This window comes from Mastigoproctus giganteus, chromosome 8 (assembly GCF_048544385.1).
Source record: "Mastigoproctus giganteus isolate SK-2022 chromosome 8, ASM4854438v1, whole genome shotgun sequence".
NCBI classification, from domain to species: domain Eukaryota; kingdom Metazoa; phylum Arthropoda; class Arachnida; order Uropygi; family Thelyphonidae; genus Mastigoproctus; species Mastigoproctus giganteus.
Window position 1 is genome coordinate 80,644,422 of NC_143582.1, and position 19,640 is coordinate 80,664,061.

The 19,640-nt window shown below is 39.1% G+C and overlaps 1 protein-coding gene across 3 annotated transcripts in view; it reads left to right on the plus strand.

Moving 5' to 3' along the window:
* Positions 1-19,640, plus strand: part of LOC150081674 (uncharacterized) — a 115,799-nt gene that overhangs the window by 48,211 nt on the left and 47,948 nt on the right. For 2 of the 3 annotated variants that reach the window (XM_090378798.1, XM_090378799.1), the window contains one exon: positions 19,329-19,359. In XM_090378798.1, the coding sequence (XP_090234924.1) occupies positions 19,329-19,359 (31 nt within the window). Of the gene's footprint in view, positions 1-12,461; positions 12,580-19,328; positions 19,360-19,640 lie in introns of those variants that run through there. The other variant, XM_090378802.1, reaches the window with a different exon arrangement.

Genomic DNA, 19,640 nt, shown 5'->3' on the forward strand with positions numbered 1-19,640 from the left:
TTAAAATGAGTTCAGTTCATACGCGAATTATGAAAAAGTTGAATTATTTGTTTTCTGGAAAATCTTTATCTAGAATTACTGTGGTTTGTTTTCTTTATTTTCAAAATAACTGAAGGCAAACATTATCTTATATATGATTTACATGAAAATATTCTGCAAAAGTCATCCTTCCTAATAAAGAAAAATTCGAATTTATTCTGTTTAATCTACAAGCGCATTCTAAAACTGGTAAAACCATTCTTCTGTCCTTCCTCTGAACATCACTTCAAATTATCTTGGCTGATGATTGACAAATGACCTTCAATGCCAGAATATGTAGAGTACTCTTTAGTCACATGGCCATGCGGACAGTATCCGAATAACTGGATGAGGCCATTATCCTCCAGTCTGGCACTTCGTGCTACCCCATTCTTGTTCCAGTTATCTTTACACAGAACAATCATTAGTTGTTGCCTGTGACCTGGGCAATAGCTTTGATACAGCTATTTCTTGTTGCATCTGATAAACGAGTCTTCAAAGTGGTCCACGAATAGAATGTGTGTCTCAGCAAGAATTGTTTCCAATAGTACAGTCGATCACCCGTTCACATGCGCACCAAAGAAGCTCACGACAGTATGCCATCGTCAGGAACAGTCAATGGAACTCAAGGGGAAAAACTGGCCAAAATTTAGATTAGAGAATTTCTGACTCCAATCTTTAAATTAATCAATTCTTACCCTGTTAGCACTAGCAGACAAACTAGAACTGCAGAAATCTTTTCGATGTGTTGGCATCATAAATACACTCAAACTGACAATCAGATAGGATACTGTACCTCCCTAATGTCCATATAGAGATCAAAAAGTATTCTCTGGAAGCTGGGTGGGAATGTGTTTGTGTGATACACATAGTCCTCTCAAAAGGTATTAGAACACTAGTAGTCTTTGAGAAAATTGATAATAGTATGTGGTACCATCCCTAGTATTCACTAATGTTCACGATTTTTTTTGGTCCATTGCCTCCCCCAAACCGAGTGGAAAAAACCCAAGTTTGAATCCCGTCAATCACACAATAAACTTTTACAGGCTTTTTTTTCAATATGCGGTAGGGTTAATCGGTCTCAGGCGTGGATAACAAGATTATAATCATGTGGGGATGTGTCCCACATGATCATAATATAATCACCTGATCGATAATAACATCTATAATTTAATATATAAAGAACAAATTGGCTAACAGCCAACATATGTGAATCCAATATTTCAGCTGTTGCTGGATTGCATGATTTTGTGCTATAGTTTTCCCTTTACAGAGTGATTCTGCTTTCTCACACTTCATGATCTTGTTCAGCTCGACGTAAATTCCAAACTCTCTGCTGTATAAATAAATTTAAGTTTACATACTGGACGGTCAAGGCCAGAATAGTTTACAAGTGAATTGTAACAGTTTCATTGTAGTTGATTTATCAGTACAACGACTTTAAATGGGCTGCGCACGTTCTTGGAACTCGAGCACGATCTTGCAGCTCGAGAACTTAAACTAAATTACGCAGTGAGAAGTCACGGACCACAGCTGTTTTACATATCGTTCAAAAACCATTACTTTAATAAAATGAATTTTTGGAGTATATATTAAAAAAAGTAATTGCAAAGCTGAAATTACAATTGAAAACTTCAAAGTTCAATAAAGATTTAACATATTAAACAGCACGAAATAAAAATAAATCTAGCATTGTAAATTTAATGAAATTTAAAAGAAAAATAAATAAATAATAACGCAACGATAGTTTCAGTGTACAACATTATTATGCTGCAGTGAAACCACTTTCCAGATTTACAAATTGCGCAGAGAATTTCGCAAAGGAAAGCTTTCGCTTTCATAATTAATCTCGACCAAAAGTAGATCTAATCTCGGGATGAAACACCGCCAACTTTCTACACAGAAAAAAATATTTACTGCGAAAGAGCATCAACAGCAGAGTGCAAACAGTTGTTCGTCTATGAGAGTATTTTCATACATAAAGGATAGTATCTGCGAAATGAGCCAAGTGGTAGAGAAACTTAAAAGCGCCCATGAAGTAATAATTGGGAATTTTTCTCGGTAATATTCTCCCGATTACGTCTTTTCTTATTGAAATGAATGAGTACTTTTCATTAAGGGTGAGGCCTTTGGTAAGATAATCTACCACTAAATGAAATTCGTGATTAAGATTACATCATCTGCAACCCAATGCCAAAAATAACACCACAGCTGCTTCTGCACGTATTTGTGTACGCATCACCCACATTAAATTAATAAATACACCCTCTATTAGGTATACGCACTTTAAAGCATTCAGTGTCTTCATTTCGCAATAATTTATTTGACTCAGTCAGGAGCATCGTCTTGACACACGCCTCAAGTAAATACTGCATTTCAGACATCATACTCATGACGCATCCATAACCTCTCAGATACGGGTTATTTTCGTCCCGTTCCGTAGGCTAAATAGTCTACTTGAAATCACATGGCAGGGTGACCTTCAACATTCTTATGCCATGACAAATACTATCGTCTAATTCAAGAGAAGGGCTTATCATAATGACCTCTGATGGGGATCTGTTACTTGAGTATTATTTTTTTAGATGCAGCCAAACACAACTTTTTATTGGAACAATAAAATGAGCAATGAGTCCTCCACATTAAGGGATATTCGTTGCAGAATACATATATAAAAATATGACCGTTTAATTTAGAGATATCATATTTGACACGATTATTTTTACGACAAATTAACATTTTCATCAAGCATTCTGTTGAATTCATACTTTACAGTCTTCTTTGAAGTGATGATAAGTACTAAACAAGACTTTTAGATTAAATTTATGTACGCTACAGCAGTGGTAATTTGCATCTGGTCGTGCAAGTCAAAGTGATAAAATAGCAGTTATGGGATGTAGTAAAGATATCATGGCGTTTCAAGAGGCTACGATTGTGGGAGCTCGTGGGTCGGATGGTTCTATATCGGAAACGGCACGTCTTATTGGTTGCTTGCGGACCAAAGTGATTAAAAATGTAGAAAGTCAAACGGGTCAACACACCTCCCACCGACAGATGACACCGCAATGCACTTTAAGGAATGCAAGAACAACGTCCCAAATGACGATGCACAGCAAACTCAGGCGTATGGGTTTCCATGGCAGACGATCCAAGAAACACCCTCTCCTCACTGCTGATCATCGTCGACGGCGAATGCTGCTGTGGTGTCAACTACAGGTTGGTTGTTGTCACCACAGAAGAAACGGAAACAGGTGTGCTGGTCGAATGAATCTAAATACTAGTGCAACACGCCAACGGACGCCTTCGTGTGTGGTGCAAGGTGCCCACTGTGAGAGGTTGAACAACTGTGGATGTTTTGGAACGGGAAGTGAGGAGTATGGACACGCAACCGTCATCTATTCTGACACTGTGGAAAGCTTTGCAGGGTTTTTCACTGTGGCTGCAGTCCCTACGACATCTTCAGAAATCTAGTGGAATGAATACTTAGCCACAGCTGCTGTTTTCCGTGCAAACGTAGGCCCAACATGGTATTAGGTAGGTGGCTATAATTCAGTGATCACTCAGTGTATACGTATATTTAAGTACACTGATACCCCATAAAAACGAGCGTAAATGCTTGGTGAAAATGTTAAAAATTAAAACAATCGCCTCCTTTTCTCTGCTAGCAAAATTCCTATATATCATTGACAAAACCCCATGACCTGCCCTGCCAGCCTGTCTGAAATGCTCAGAAAACTTCATATCTGACTGCACAATTACTCCCAGGTCTTTTTCATTTTCTACCACCTTAAGTGTAGTACCACACAGTTGGTACGTTTCTCTGGGGTTACTTCTACCCATATGCAGTACTTTGCATTTGTCAAGGTTAAACTTCAGTTGCCACTTCTCAGCCCATCTCCCAAATTTTCTAGATCCCGTTGCAGTAGCATACTGACTGCCATTACTGTCATTAACAACCCTGCCAACCTTTGTATCATCTGCAAACTTCGACACTAAGCCTGATATACCTTCATCGATATCATTGATAAATATACAAAACAACAGTGGACCCAACACCGAATCCTGTGGGACTCCACTAATAACATTAGTCCACGAAGAGCAGCATCCATTGATTACCAACCTCTGTCTTCTCCCACTCAACCATCCTTTTATCCATTATAGCAACTTACCCTTAATACCAGTTAGTTAGTTAGTTATTTGGTTTTTAGGAGCATTAGCAACTAAGGCCATATTGCTCCGGGATATGCGGTGGTCATTCCCTGACCTTTCCGCATTCTCCGTATTTGGTGGTGACGGGCTCGAACCCCGGTCTAATCAAGAAGCGTGTGCTACGCACTGCTGCTCCTTCCCACCTGGCTACGGAAGTGCCTCCCCTTAATACCATTCTGCTCCAATTTGTGCAATAGTCTTCCATGCGCAACAGTGTCAAAAGCTTTCCTGAAATCCAAATATATGATATCAAAATTGTTTTTTGCATCCAGTTCCTTTGTAACCACATCATAATATCCTATCAAATTTGTCAGACAAGACCTCCCCTTTACAAACCCATGCTGTGTCTGAACTATTACTGTGTCTTGTCTAGGTGATTCTGTATCACCTCCTAACCAGTAACTCCATTATTTTACCCGGAACAGAAGTTAAATAACTGGTCTGTAATTACTCGTGTCACCCTTAAACCCCCTTTGTGAATTGGGGATACATTTGCACATCTTCAGTCCGTGGGAACCTCCCCTGAGTCCAAGGACGCTCCCATAATTATGGCTAAGGGTTTGCTTAGTTGTTTTGCCGCCTCCTTTAATATAACTGGATAGATCCCATCCACACTAGGTGCCTTTCTTATGTTTAACTTCAACAATTTCTCCTCCACTTTGCTCTCAGGTATTACAAAATCATTAAGCACCCTGCTACAATTTGAGAACCTTCTGCCATTTTCAATCCTTAATAACTCCTCATGTGTGAATGTAGAAGCAAAATACTCATTCAGTTTGTTTGCTATCTGAGCAGGATCATCAACAGTCGAACCATCGATGTCAAGTGGACCAATCAGATTCATCCCCTTCCTTTTAGAGTTTATATAAGTAAAGAAATCCTTGCTGTTTTTCTTAGCATCTTTTGCCAAGGATTTTCGTAATCTGCCCTCGCCTGCCTAACCTCCTTTGTCACCTGATTACAGACTAGCTTATATCTGCCATAGGCTTCTGAGTCGCTTGATAATTTATATGCATCCCATGCATTTTTCTTCTCTGTCACGAGTCTTATTAGTTCATTTGACAACCATTTAGGCCTAAACCTTGAACAATATTTCTTAATAGGTATGAAACCTTTAGTAGCGATTATCCACAATTAATTCTTTGAGCGCTTCCCACTTAGAATTTCCTGTTGGTAACATCGTCAGTTGATCCCACTGTACAGAATTTAAAAACTGTCGGAGACCACTGTACTCACCTTTACAGAAGCAAAAACCCTTTCCTTTACCCCTGATGGTAATTAAATCTTTAAGTAAATCCCACATCAGTACACTGTGATCACTGCCACCTAGTGGTTCCTTTATCTGCAAATTCTTAATACAAGAATGATCACTGCTGATAACCAGATCAAGAGTAGTCTCCTCTCCGGTTGCCTCTCGAACATGCTGCTGCAGAAAACAATCATCCAATAAATCCACAAAAGTCTGACTAGTGGGTGAGTGACCAACCCACAAGTTCCAGTCAATATCTGGGAAGTTAAAATCCCCCATTATAAGACATTCTGATTTACCAGCCTACTCTCTATTTCTCTGTACAATTGTTCATTGTACTCATTCGAGTCATTAGGCCTATAACACACTCCTACTCCTATTTTTGTTTTCTCAGTGCTTATGTCACACCAAACTGACTCAACAGTGCACTGTTCATCTATATCAACTGGATGCACTTCTTTTGATTTTATGTTTTTCTTAATTAACAGCATACCCCCTCCTCCCTTCCTATCCTTTCTGTAGACATTGTACTCCCCAAATTCCAATTCTGCACTGCTTATGTCTGTGTGACACCATGACTCTGCTAACCCAACAATATCCGCCTTTGATGTCTTAATCAGCACTTCAAATTCATCACATTTATTTACTGTACTTCCAGCATTAGTATACATGCACCTATTCTTATTCTTAGTTACTCTAACACATCCCGTATACACCTGTTTCACGATGACTGCCATCATACCCTGAAAACCCCAGCACCCCTCGCTCCAGGCCGCTGCTTATTCTAATAGATGTAGTGCAAAAATCACCTTCACCTCTGCCTGCGGGTACTTTTAACCTTTTAGTCTGTTAATCCCCCCAAGCTAGTAATTTTCCAACCCACCTAAAACTGCCTCGATAGCATCAGCAAATATTCTTGCACCCTTTCTATTTAAGTGTATCCCATCCCTGTAGAAGCAGTCTCTCCTGTTAACAAGCACAGACCAGGCTGAAAAAAATTCTACCCCTTGAGCCTTGCACATTCCCTCCAGGACCGAATTGATCGACAAGGCTCTCATCATATCTCTCCCTCCTATCGTGTCTGGGCAGAATTGCAGACACTTTCAAATTTAACCCTAACTCACGACTGTTTTGCAACATTGATCTGTACTTGCTAAGTAAATCTGCAGATCTCCTATTCTTTATGTCATTGGTGCCAACGTGTATAACAATATCACCCTTTGATATCAGAGATAAAACAAACTAAATGAGTATTTTGCATCTACCTTCACACATGAGGAGTTATTAAGGTTTGAAAATAGCAGAAGGTTCTCAAATTGTAGCAGGGTGCTTAATGATTTTGTAATAACTGAGAGCAAAGTGGAGGAGAAATTGTTGAAGTTAAACATAAGAAAAGCTCATGAGGTGGATGGGATCTATCCAGTTATATTAAAGCAGGTTGCAAAGCAAGTAAGCAAACCCTTAGCCATAATTATGAGAGCATCCTTGGACTCAGGGGAAGGTCCTCACGGACTGGAGATGTACAAATGTATCCCCAATTCACAAAGGGGGATTGAAGGGTGACACGAGTAATTACAGACCAGTTATTTAACTTCTGTTCCGGGTAAAATAATGGAGTTACTGGTTAAGGAGGTGATACAGAATCACCTAGACAAGACACAGTAATAGTTCAGACACAGCATGGGTTTGTAAAGGGGAGGTCTTGTCTGACAAATTTGATAGGATATTATGATGGTTACAAAGGAACTGAATGCAAAAAATAATTTTGATATCATATACTTGGATTTCAGGAAGGCTTTTGACACTGTTGCGCATGGAAGACTATTGTACAAATTGGAGCAGAATAGTATTAAGGGTAAGTTGGTACAATGGATAAAAGGATGGTTGAGTGGGAGAAGACAGAGGGTGGTAATTAATGGGTGCTGCTCTTCGTGGACTAATGTTACTAGTGGAATCCCACAGGATTCGGTGTTGGGTCCACTGTTGTTTTGTATATTTATCAATGATATTGATGAAGGTATATCAGGCGTAATGTCGAAGTTTGCAGATGATACAAAGGTTGGCAGGGTTGTTAATGACAGTAATGGCAGTGATGGCAGTGTGCTACTGCAACAGGATCTAGAAAATTTGGGCAGATGGGCTAAAGAAGTGGCAACTGAAGTTTAACCTTGACAAATGCAAAGTACTGCATATGGGTAGAAGTAACCCCAGAGAAACGTACCAACTGTGTGGTACTACACTTAAGGTGGCAGAAAATGAAATAGACCTGGGAGTAATTGTGCAGTCAGATATGAAGTTTTCTGAGGAATGCAGACAGGCTGCGAGGGCAGATCATGGGGTTTTGTCAATGATATATAGGAATTTTTCTAGCAGGGGAAAAGGAGGTAATTGTCCCTCTGTATAACGAAATGGTCAGGCCACTCCTTGAGTACTGCGTACAAGTCTGGGAGTAATTGTGCAGTCAGATATGAAGTTTTCTGAGCAATGCAGACAGGGCCTCATTTTAGGAAGGATGTAGATTTTGCTTGAACCGTGTACAGAGAAGGGCAACAAGATTTGTGAGGGGAATGAAGGGATCCTCTTACCAAGAGAGGTTTAAGTTCTGCAAATTGCAGTAGCTGGAGACTAGGCACCTGCGAGGTGATCTGATTGAGGTGTATAAGGCCTTGAATGTGTTGAGCACTGAATTCTGATGGGATCCTTCCCCGTGTTCAGATTACGAACCTAAGGGGCATAAATTCAAATTAAGAAAAGACAGATGTAGAATAGATGTGCGGAAATTTGCCTTTAGCCAGCGGGTGGTTAATTGCTGGAACAAACTTCCATCTGTCGTTGTGGAAATTGATAGGTTAAATAAATTTAAGGAGAAACTGGACAGGCATTTGGAGGGAATGGTTGTGCGAAATTTTTTTTTCTTCTGGTTGATGCTGCCTAAGCTCATACACTTGCTTTCTTGCATCACATGCCACTACTACTATTTCTATGGAATAATTATTCTGTGGGGTAAAAGTTCCTACATTTTACCAATAAACTACCTGTATTGCCTAACGTTCAGTGATGGCCGTACATATCAAGTATTTTCTGCATTAAGTTGCCAATTTTTTATGCCCTGGTCATAATGTACAAGCAAATTCTTTATGTTACCTTAAACGGAAAGTTTCGTCCTGCTCTTTCCGCCATGTTTTCATTGAATTGCCATGATTCCGTTGAATGCACGCATTGGACTGAAACCCCTGGCCTCGAAGTTGAAGGCGGCTTTCAGTGGAATGCTGCTTCGTGACAGAGCTTAAGTAAAGCTTGCTTGGTTTTTTCCACCAAACCATAACTCAGTTATGAATGAACGTACACTTTCCTCGCTCTGTTAATATACAAAGATGTTGCTACTTCAGTGGATACTGACCAACTGAGCTTTTGAGACTTAACTAACTGGCTACTCGAAAAAAGCTGGAGTATTACAAGCACTCATACTCAGGTTACCAAATTAATTCAATAACTGTACGAGATTATTACAGGTCATTAAACATCGATCTGCTTAGTCTCAACATCCTGGTCTATGTGAAAAAAAACCAAAACCATTTGCTGAAATATTTCGCTTTTTTCTGTCGAATGTTCTTACATATAAACGAAATGGCAGAATAAAATATCTTTTTTAAGTAGTGTTATACACTATATTGACAAAAGAAACGAGACAACTGAATGTTTCTAAGAATCCTTTCATAGAAATATTTAATAATATGTAGGCTTATCTTTGGCCTTAAGTACACATATTTAGTCAGTCTCAGCGAGGGTCGCATGGATTATTTTCTCCAGGGAAGTCGGGTTTTTCGTCCAGCAGACCGCAGGAGAATACACGCAGTTACAGACACGGTTTGAATATACTGATGCTTCACATCGTCGCTGGCATCACCTACAACACTATTCCTGGACAACCTCCTCCACACAGCAACTGATACCCAGCACCGGAAATTCCCAGTCATGAAACTACAAATTGGGCTCCTAATCCAATCTTATTGCTGGCCCCTAAGGATCATCCCGCCCACGCTTGGGCGGGATGATCCTTAGGGGCCACCCAACTAGGAGCCCCACGAACGCCGCGGTGCGATTTCTGCCTCTTTAATTTGAACTTTATCTGTTCTCTTCTGCCTACCCACAGTCTTCCTCTTCAGGACTCCCCGAACTGCATATAGCACTCTCCTTGCTCCTTTTCACCTGAGGGGGGATGCTTTACACTTTGCCATTCCCCGCTGTCTTCCATTTTCTTGTGTCTTCTCTGAATTTTCCTTGGCCCCTCTCCACTTTCGCAACAGTAAGAGTGTGGACGGCCCGTCAGATGTCTTTCTACTTCCTGGCACGGCTGCTGGGAAGCTCCTTCCTGGTGATAGAGTATCCCAGTAACGAAGAGGCCAGTCGTACAAAACACTACTTGCACAACCCACATCGACTGACTTTGCAATGTTGTGCAGCATCACAGAGTACTTAAAGCGGATTTGTGGGAAACCACAGGACCGACATAACAATAACACTATGTCCACTATACTGGTGCCTCATAGCTTGGTTGCTTTGAAGCTTAACACGCACATAATATACACTGCTCCATCGCCAGTAGACTCCGAACTAATTTTCTGCTTCTTTAGTCCACTCCACCCTTAACATAATGGTCAATTCATGTACATTGCGTGTTGGTCTGGGCTGAGCCAACGTTCAAGTTTATCCCAAAGATGTTCAATGCGGTAAGGTTCAGGGTTGGAACAGATCGATGAAACTGAAAGGGCCTCTCCCTATACTGCTGCCACAGTATAGGAAAAACGGAATTGTTCAGATGATGAACTTTGCAATTTTTGGCTACTTTCGTCAATATAAAATAAAGAATAAAATTTCTGTGTATCCTCCGGGATGGCTACACATGGTAGACAGAATACAAAAACAGCACCGTATGAAAGTCACGTGATCGAGATTGGAGTTTCTTGTTCATCTAATGAAACGTTTTATTCCTACATTAAAAAATGCTTATTATTAGCATATTTTTTAGGTTTGGTGCGAATAAAGAGAAACTTCTTTATGGAAATACTTCCAAGCCAATGAGGAAGTCACTAAACAAGAAGTTATTGAAGAACAAAACAAAAACAAGCATAAAACGAGATCAAACATTGCATGGTCATTCAAAAAATCCTAACTGCACTATTATCAATAAATGATACGCTACTGTCTATCATGCTCTCAGTCAATTAAAACCATGCCACGATGATGTCACGTCTGTTAAGACAACAGGGTAGTCTGTCAGGTACAAAAGAGGCCTGTCGGGAAATGATAGGTTGCTGTGAAATCCTCAACATACTAATGGAGTTTAGAACTGGCTGCTATCAAATGATATGAACGGTGGGCGAAGGCTATTAACCATGGTCGTAATGATTTTTATGATGCCTCACGGAAAGTTGGCACCGAATGGAGCCAAGTGGAATAGTATCTTCCGTACTCCAGTGAACACGCGGCCCTTCTTGCACATTCCTGCCTATGAAACTGGCACATCTCCCAGGGTCTGCGTGCGTGTCAATGGCGTGACCGATTTTCTTGAAACCAACTAACTCTGCACAGCGTGGAAAAAAAAATTCCCCACCTTTCCGACATGTGTTTCTCAACATCGGCCTGAGACGGAAATCATATCAGGCCTTTTGCATACAGGGAGAGAGCAATGGCACTATCCACTGCTAACCTTGAGGGTGCAAAGTGGAACCTCATGGCTAGATAAAACGACTAACTCGCGTGCAAGACGGTCGTTACAGTGCAATACTCATCATTAACACTGGCAGAGGAACTATGGTTCCTTACTGGCGACACTTTGAATACAAAGACGTGAGGGCACTTAGCAGATCCTCAGTTAAAGCGCTAAATTGCACAATAAAGGTATCCAAAATCATCATATTATGAAAATCACTGGGTATTTTGAAGATAATCCACCTATTTTTCTCCCATCTTGGATACCTTTCTTCACTGAATTGTGTTTCAGTCATGTCTCCCAATATTTTCCTCTGCTTATTTATGTGCGAAAGCAACTGAGGCCGTGGGGCGTTAGACTGTCTTTATATTGCGTTTATTCTACGATCGGTTTTTCTAATTTCCGGGATAAAAACTCTTTCACTGGGAGACCAATTACTTCAATCAATAATCCTTCCATCTTTAAGAGTTAGAACACATGACTCTTCCATGCAGTGCGGATGGAGGGCAAGGGTCTTCTGTAACCGTGAATTTTAGTTGAAGTTTGTTTTAAAGAAATAAATTTTGGTCGTATAATTACGATGACCCACAAGCTAGTTTATACGTTTATTCATATCCTTATTTTATCCACAATCTGAAGAGGTAGCTCATGAAAAAGATAAACGAGTGTTGCGTTGAATTCTACGAGATAATGCAGCTAACGCCATGCCAAATATAAGTTGCGTTTAAATTTCATAAGATAGATAGTCCGCATGGGAAATATTCAAGTCATGATTTAGAATAAGGGTTAGGAAAAGAGGTATTACATATTTAGGGTTCCCCCCGTCTAAATCTCACTAAATCGCAAATAGCTAGATTGTTATTTATAACCGTCATCAAATATGAAATATTCAGTCAACACTGACTAATACTGTTAAGAAGGATTAATTTTGGAAGCAGTTTCTATTTATGGATTTGTACACGTTCACTTGGCTTCTATGAAGAAACAAGAAATAGAACCCTTTAATAAATGATGCCAGACCCCTCTTACTTACAGAATATTCAGAATATGTTGTCTCACACCTAATAAATTTCCGAGTGCGCTCTCTCATAACATTTATTGTTCATACATAGAAGGCGTAAAAACTTCTTTCTCCATAAGGGTGATTAATTACTGAAAACCTGGCATATGACGAGAATTCTGAGCAAACCACCACTTACGTGATCTACCCTCAATGTAGACAGCGTTCTCCTCTCGTCATGAAAGGATATTAGCGAGGCTCGGTGGAATAAGCTAAGCACTTCGACCTTCAAATTTTGCGAATCTGCGATTTCCAGGAGTCTACGAAAACGTCCATGGCTAGTATAACAGAGCGAATAGCAATGTATTCGTCCAATCACAGAAACTACAGGTATTCAATATTTTCATATATTATTTTTCATCTAATTAGGAACGGAATAACCTCGGTTCTTAACACTTTAATACCGTATAGAGGCAACTTATTCCAGTAATTAATCGGGCGTGAATACTCAGTACCTTAAGGTTTAAACCATCAAATTAATCCTTTAATTTTTTTGTATTTAAAAACTTCGTAACATATCCAGACAGTGTATGAAGTTACTTAAATTGAACGTTACTATGTAGTCACTGGTTAGGTTTTCGATCATTCCAAATTTTTCCGGACTCAACAAACGTGATTTAAAGAAGCCTTTCTCAGACTATAGTCAACTGACCTCTGGATGTCCTAGAGATGTTAACGGTATATGAATAACGTACGAAATTTCTTAAAAGCATTCAAACACCGAAAGAATTTAGAGCACTTTTCAAATTAAAGAGGGGGAGCAGACTCCTAAGTCATAAATTCGAGACCCACGGACTTTGAGCGTGTTGTGACTGCAGTAACTGCATTCTTGTCTATAATATCCTGCATTACTTCTTTCAGTAATGACTCCATTATGCTCCTTGGAACAGAAGTTAAGCTGACAGTCTGTAATTACTCATGCCACCCTTTGATCCCCCATTCGTGAAATGAGGACATTTGCACCTATCCAGTCTACAGGAACCTCGCCTGGATCCAAGGATGCACTCATAATAATGGTTAAAAGTTTGCTTACCTCCTTTTCTGCCGCCCGTAATATAACTAGATAGATCCCATCCACCCCAGATATCTTTCTTACCTTTAGCTTCGATAATTTCTCCTCTACTTTCTTCTCAGTTATCACAAAATCATTCAGCACCCTGTTATAATTTAATACACTTCACGGACCTCCATCCCTAAAAAAATTCCTCATATGTGAGAGTAGATGCAAAATATCTCTTCAGTTTGTCAGCAACCTGAACAGGATCAACAAGAGTTAACATCAACAACACCTCTGCTGCAGAGGATGTGAGTGTGCTGAAACATTTATATCTAGTGGTCCAATGTGATTCATCCCCTTTCTTTTTTGTGAAGTAAAGAAGTGTTTCCTAGTTTTCTTTCCATTATGTTCCAGAGACCTCTCGAAATCTACCTCAGCTTGCCTAACCTGCTTTGTGACTTGATTGAAGATTAGTTTATATCTAATCAACCACTAGCAGTAACTTGCACTCTCTTGATAATTTATATGCATTCTTCTTCTCTGCTGCAATTCTCATCATTTCATCTGACATCCATTTGGGTCTGCATTACTTCTTTAACAGTATTCGAACAGTATTTCTTAGTTGGCACGAAAAGCCTGGTAGCTTGTACGATTATTTCTCTTAATGCTTTCCATTCTGAATTTGCTTTTGGTAACTTCATTATACCCCAGGGGCTCACATCTGGTGAGTATGGGCTTGGCACACCCAGGGTCCTGAGCTAGATATCATCATTCTTCTCATTCTTGGTGATTCCCTTCTACTTTTGACTCACACTCACTCTCTCTCTCTCTCAGGGAATTTTTTTTTTTGGCTTGTGCAGCATAAGCCTCAGGCTTCCTTGCACCATGTAGCTAATAATAATAATAATGATAATAATTTTATCCCACTGCATAGACTTTAAAAGCTGACTGGGACCACTCTAATCACCTTTACGAAAGCAAAAGCCCTTCCCTTTGCGGTTGATGGTAGTTACATCTAAGTAAATCTCAATCAATATATTCAGATTACTGCCACCTAGTGGATTTGCAGATTCGTAATGAATGAAGGGTCGCTCCTGATAGTCACGAGCATTTCTTTCTCTTATTACCTGTCTACTAATAACTTTCCGATGTAGAAAAGGACCATCCTATAAATCCACAAGTCTCGCTATTGTGTGAATGATCAACCCACAGGGTCCGGTAAATATCTGTAAAGTGAAAGTCCCAACTTTATCAGATATTCTGATTTACCGGAACACTCTAGATGTCTGTACAGCTGTTCGTTATACTGAAGGTAATTAGGCCTATAGAACAGTCATACCCTCATTTTCGGTTCCACAGTGCTTATGTCACGCCAAATTAAATTGCACTGGTTATTCATATCCACTGCATGCACTGTCTGATTTTATACGCTTCTTAACTAAGAGCACCAACCCTCCCACATTCTGTTGCTATCTGTCCTTTCTGTACTCCCCATATTCAAATTCCGAATCCCTTATATCTGAGTGATGCCATTGTCTCAGATAATCCTACAATGTCTGAATTTAATGACTTGACCAGTACTAAAAATGCATCAAATTTATTTACTATGCTCTTAGCATTACTGTGTACATGCAGCTGTATCAGTACAGAGATTAAAGCTGCTTTACAAAGTCATCAAGTTTAGTGTCATGAGACATACCCTCCACCTGTGCTTTTTTGCCCAATGTTTCCCGTTTTCCTAACAATCGAGCCATCAACTATAGTGACATCCACTGGAACCAAGGATCTCTGCTGCAGAGGATGTGATTGCGTGTGCTCTGGTGCGGAAGGCTCATTCGTTGGGGTGGACTGCTGAGTATTTAATGAATCCCTTTCATTTAATCCTTAGAGGTCATCAACCGCATTCTTCAAGCCCTCATAAATTCCATCAGAAAGTCGAATTTGCGCTTAATTTCCTCGTGCTCTTTACAACGAACACACACACAAAGACATCCGGTGTGGCTGTATCATGTCCTGATAGAGGTAGATTCTCAAAATGAGAATAAGTAATATACATAAAATACTCCTCATTCCTTGGAGAACTGCCTTCGGAAATTCTCCCCAGAACCAAAGCTACTAATAACTTTTGTGTTAAGTCGTTTAGAAAACTAAAAATGGATTGAAGTAACTGGATTTTTATGCCTGACCATGTATTTGCTACAATTTTTTATGCAAATTATTGATAATCGAATATAAAATGATAGATGAAAGAATAACTGTATATTTAATTTAAGTGAAATGAAGTGGAGTGAAATAGTGTAATAGGATGTCAGAAAAAGTAATGAATTATGAATTCAAACTAAATAAGTATTAGAAATTAATGGTGAGGTTATAACAAACTTGATTCATTCAAAAATAATACAGCAGACTCTCGATTGTCCGGGGTTTCTATGGCCCAAGGAAGCCTACGTTAGTCCCCTAACAAAAAAGTATTTTAATTTTTTTAAAAATTAATATTTGTATTGAAGTTCGTGTTAAACCTTTCCACACGCTATAGTATACTTTTATAAACATGAATATAGTATACGCGTAAACAAATTTAGGTTTGTCACATTTATGGTCTGTAATATATGGCTTTATTTCTCTGATATACGAGGGGAGTATCAAAAAGTTCGTACTGTTACATACAAATAATAGCCCTAGAAAGGTGAAACATCACAGGAACTTTAATCCTTTTCTATGTACTCTCCATGTACAGTAACACATTTCTCCCAGCTATGGATCAGTTGTTTAATGCCTTGCTTGATTATAGAAGGCCGCACTTTTTGCCTGAAACAACGATTCCACTTCATTGATGACTTCTTGAGACAATCAAAGGCATCTGCGCAATAGTTCCTTCGTTTCTCGAAACAAGAAGAAGACTGACGGTGCTAGGTCAGGAGAATAGGGTGGGTGCTGCAGTAGCACAAATCCAACAGTTGGCGAGAACATTGCATTCGACATTGCTTCTGCAAAGGTGTCAGCAATCTTGGAACCCATCCTGCAGATACCTTAGACATGTACAGATGGTCATGTAAAATGCTGTGGGCAGACCCATAACTAATTCCCACTGCATTTGCGATGAAATGAATTGTCACACGTCTGTCACTCAGCACCAGCTGCTCAACCTTTGCAACCGTCTCACTGTCTGTGGATGTTGATGGCTTTCTTTCTCGTGGCTCGTCAAAGACACTTGTACGACCGCACTGGAACTCCCGTTTCCACTTTTTTACAGTGTCATAGGATGGACAATTCTGCCCACCCCAGCTTTCATTTGTTCGTCAATTTTCTGAGCTTTCTTGCCCCGCAAATGCAGGAACTTGAATACTGCTCGATACTCCACTTTGTCAACCATAGCGTCCTTCCTCAGATTCAGGGCTTCACCTCTGGTGTACGATCACCTGCGGCAATGAAATTTCACGTTAGTTCTTGAACAACTTATATTAAAAACGGCATCTTCCAACTGATGTTTTATCTAGGTCAGGGTACGAACTTTTTGATACTCCCTCGTATGGCTTTGTTTCTCTGTTTATGATATTTTCGAATGGAAGACACGTTTTATTTCCTGATGACACGTGACATTACGAATGATCAGCGAGTTAAAAGGTGAACAGTTCAACGATAACGAAATGGCTTGGCAATTTATAATACTTGAACTTAATTATTTTTTCCCTTATGGTATTGATATGGAATCAATGAACCAAACTAAAAGGTAATTCTGTGATGTTTGAAATTTATACTCCAATCAGCGTGCCTATCGATGTGGCAAATCGTTCAGAAATTGTAATTCCCTTATAGCATTAATCTGCATTAGAAGTGACATTCCAGGATCACTGCTCTGGCAACGAGCGTGTCTTAATATCTGTCACAGGGAGCAGATATTATGCCAAGCTCATTGTCTTTTGAACGCGAGAACGTCTCGCTCTACAGATGATGATGCGAAGAAAGTGTCACTCGTGATAAATGAGAAAACTGAGCTCATAACTTCATTAGGCAGAGTTAAGACAATGTGGACCAAAGGGGTTATGGTACTGACCTTAGAGCTGTTTTTCAATTGTATGCAAAATGAATAATCCACGTTATCCACGAAGCGAAGATATAAGTGACAATGGTAATATAATTCGGATAATAGTATCGCGATGAGTACGCTATTCCAAATATGTAACGAGGAAATGCTGGCAGGGTCAATGCTGCAACTGAATCCTGCCAACAGACACGCGCACACTCTCGACGCGTTTGGAGTGGGTGGATGCCACGTTTTTACTTCCTATTATAAAAATTCTCTCGACTCGCTTTAGACCTTGGGTGCCGAATTTCATTTAAGCTTCTAAATACTAATGCGAAAACGATTAAGTTTATCAGCCTGCTTATCTTATATTAATACAATATTCGATTTGTCGCGGGCATTCCAAAAAATTAAAAATATCACGCAGGGTTCATAATACACCAACTCCGTCTCTTATCGATAATGTATTCAAGTTTATGTCCTCAGAAGCGATTTTGTACCTCTTAATTGAAATAAATAAAACATAATAGGAATACGAATAAAACAAAAGGAATTGGACGTTGATCCTTTTCCCTGTAGATGTATTCCGATCCCACCCTTCAGGCTACTTTCTCTCAATTCTTTATTATTATTTTAACTACAGTAGCAGCTGCTCATCTCCATTGCTAAACCCTCAGCTTCTCACTAAAAGCTCTAAAAATGCTAACGATTTCGAATATTATTTAAACTTCAGAACCACGTCAACGTTTTGCATACATATTCATTAATTACGTTTGGGTATCTGAATTATTGCCAACGATTATCACACTGTTTGTGTTCTATTAAACTTACTCCAAATCAGGGGAGGAAGTTAATCGCTTGAGCTATAAATGGTAATAATTGTTACAGCGAGCATCAGTGTAGCTGAGTCACTGTACACTATGTTCTGCGTAAAAAGAAATGAAAAAACTATAAAACTCAGAGAATTAAATAACTCAAAATGCATTCATGTACTTTACCCACAAAAGAAGAAGACCAAGACGTTATACTTTGCTTATTTTCCTTACTGACATAACCCCAATCACCTTCTTTACCCAAATCACGAGGACGGGTAAAATGGATGATTGGGGTGAGGTAAAAAGAAACATAGGGAATATATTCTCAAATTAACGAAAGATAATTAGCACCACTGAAGTATAAATATGGAATAAATACACATAATCGCGAAATGCGAATAATAATAAATGTTGGGATAAATTAAACTTACCTCTAATGGTACAAATACAGTTTTTTCTGCTTCAACTCCTGATCTCGAGCACGTTCACCCGCACGTGAGTTGTGCGGAGAATAACTACGCCACCTACTGAATAGATTTTAATATCAAACGCGCAACCCTCAATACTGCTTGAAAGTTGAAGAAAATTTTAAATTTTCATTAATCTCATTTTAAATTAACTAGAAAAATATGCTACTTTCTATTTTTATGCACTGCTTCTACAAAATCAAGGGACCAACAAAACGCTTCCTAAGTCCTCCGTATTAGCTTAGTCGGCACGATATATCGCGTTCCATTTGTTTGGAGAGATCCGGATTCGATTCCTGTCGAAATTTCTAAAATCTTCATTCGATGCAGTAGTAATTAGGTTATCTCAGGTTTTCACCCGTGTGTTTTTCATCCCGCACGACATACAAATCGGTCCGTGAACACACACACTTCTACAGACAATACTGTCATGAGCGTACGCTTGGAGGCAATTTCAAAGATAAGCTTTCCTCATCCCGAAACTGTACCCGGTCTGGTTCTAGCCTCTTTACTTCGTCAGTGGGTCTCTTTTCCAGTGTCTTTTCATATTTATAGCTCCTCGAGACAAAAATAAGAGCTATTTGCTTGAAATACTGTTTATATATTTCAATAAACGAGATATATTTTCAATGTGAAAGCTGTATCTTTTCTGCTTTATTGTCACAAATACAAATATTGGTTATTCCAGATTTGTATTTTCATATTTCAGTAAAATAAAAAAAAAATAGTACAACCGTATTCCATAATTTGCTTGATATTTTGTATTTCCTTTCCAGGGAGAATTCTCAAGGCCGAAGAACTTACCAGGTAAGAAACCCATTTTATTAAGACAATTTATATGCCTCTAACAAAAAAAAATACATAGTTTTAAATGATTCATATACAAACATGAATATTTGAATATATGGATATGAATATGTTAATGTGAATATTCATATGTCGTATTCGTGTAGGCTTGTTAAACAACAGCTGTTTCAATTTCTTCTATTGGAAAAATACAAATGACAGTTAAAGATATTATAATGTCTTGATCTCATTTGTATGACACTAAGAACACTTTTTGTTGTAGTAGTAAGGTTTTAGGAGCA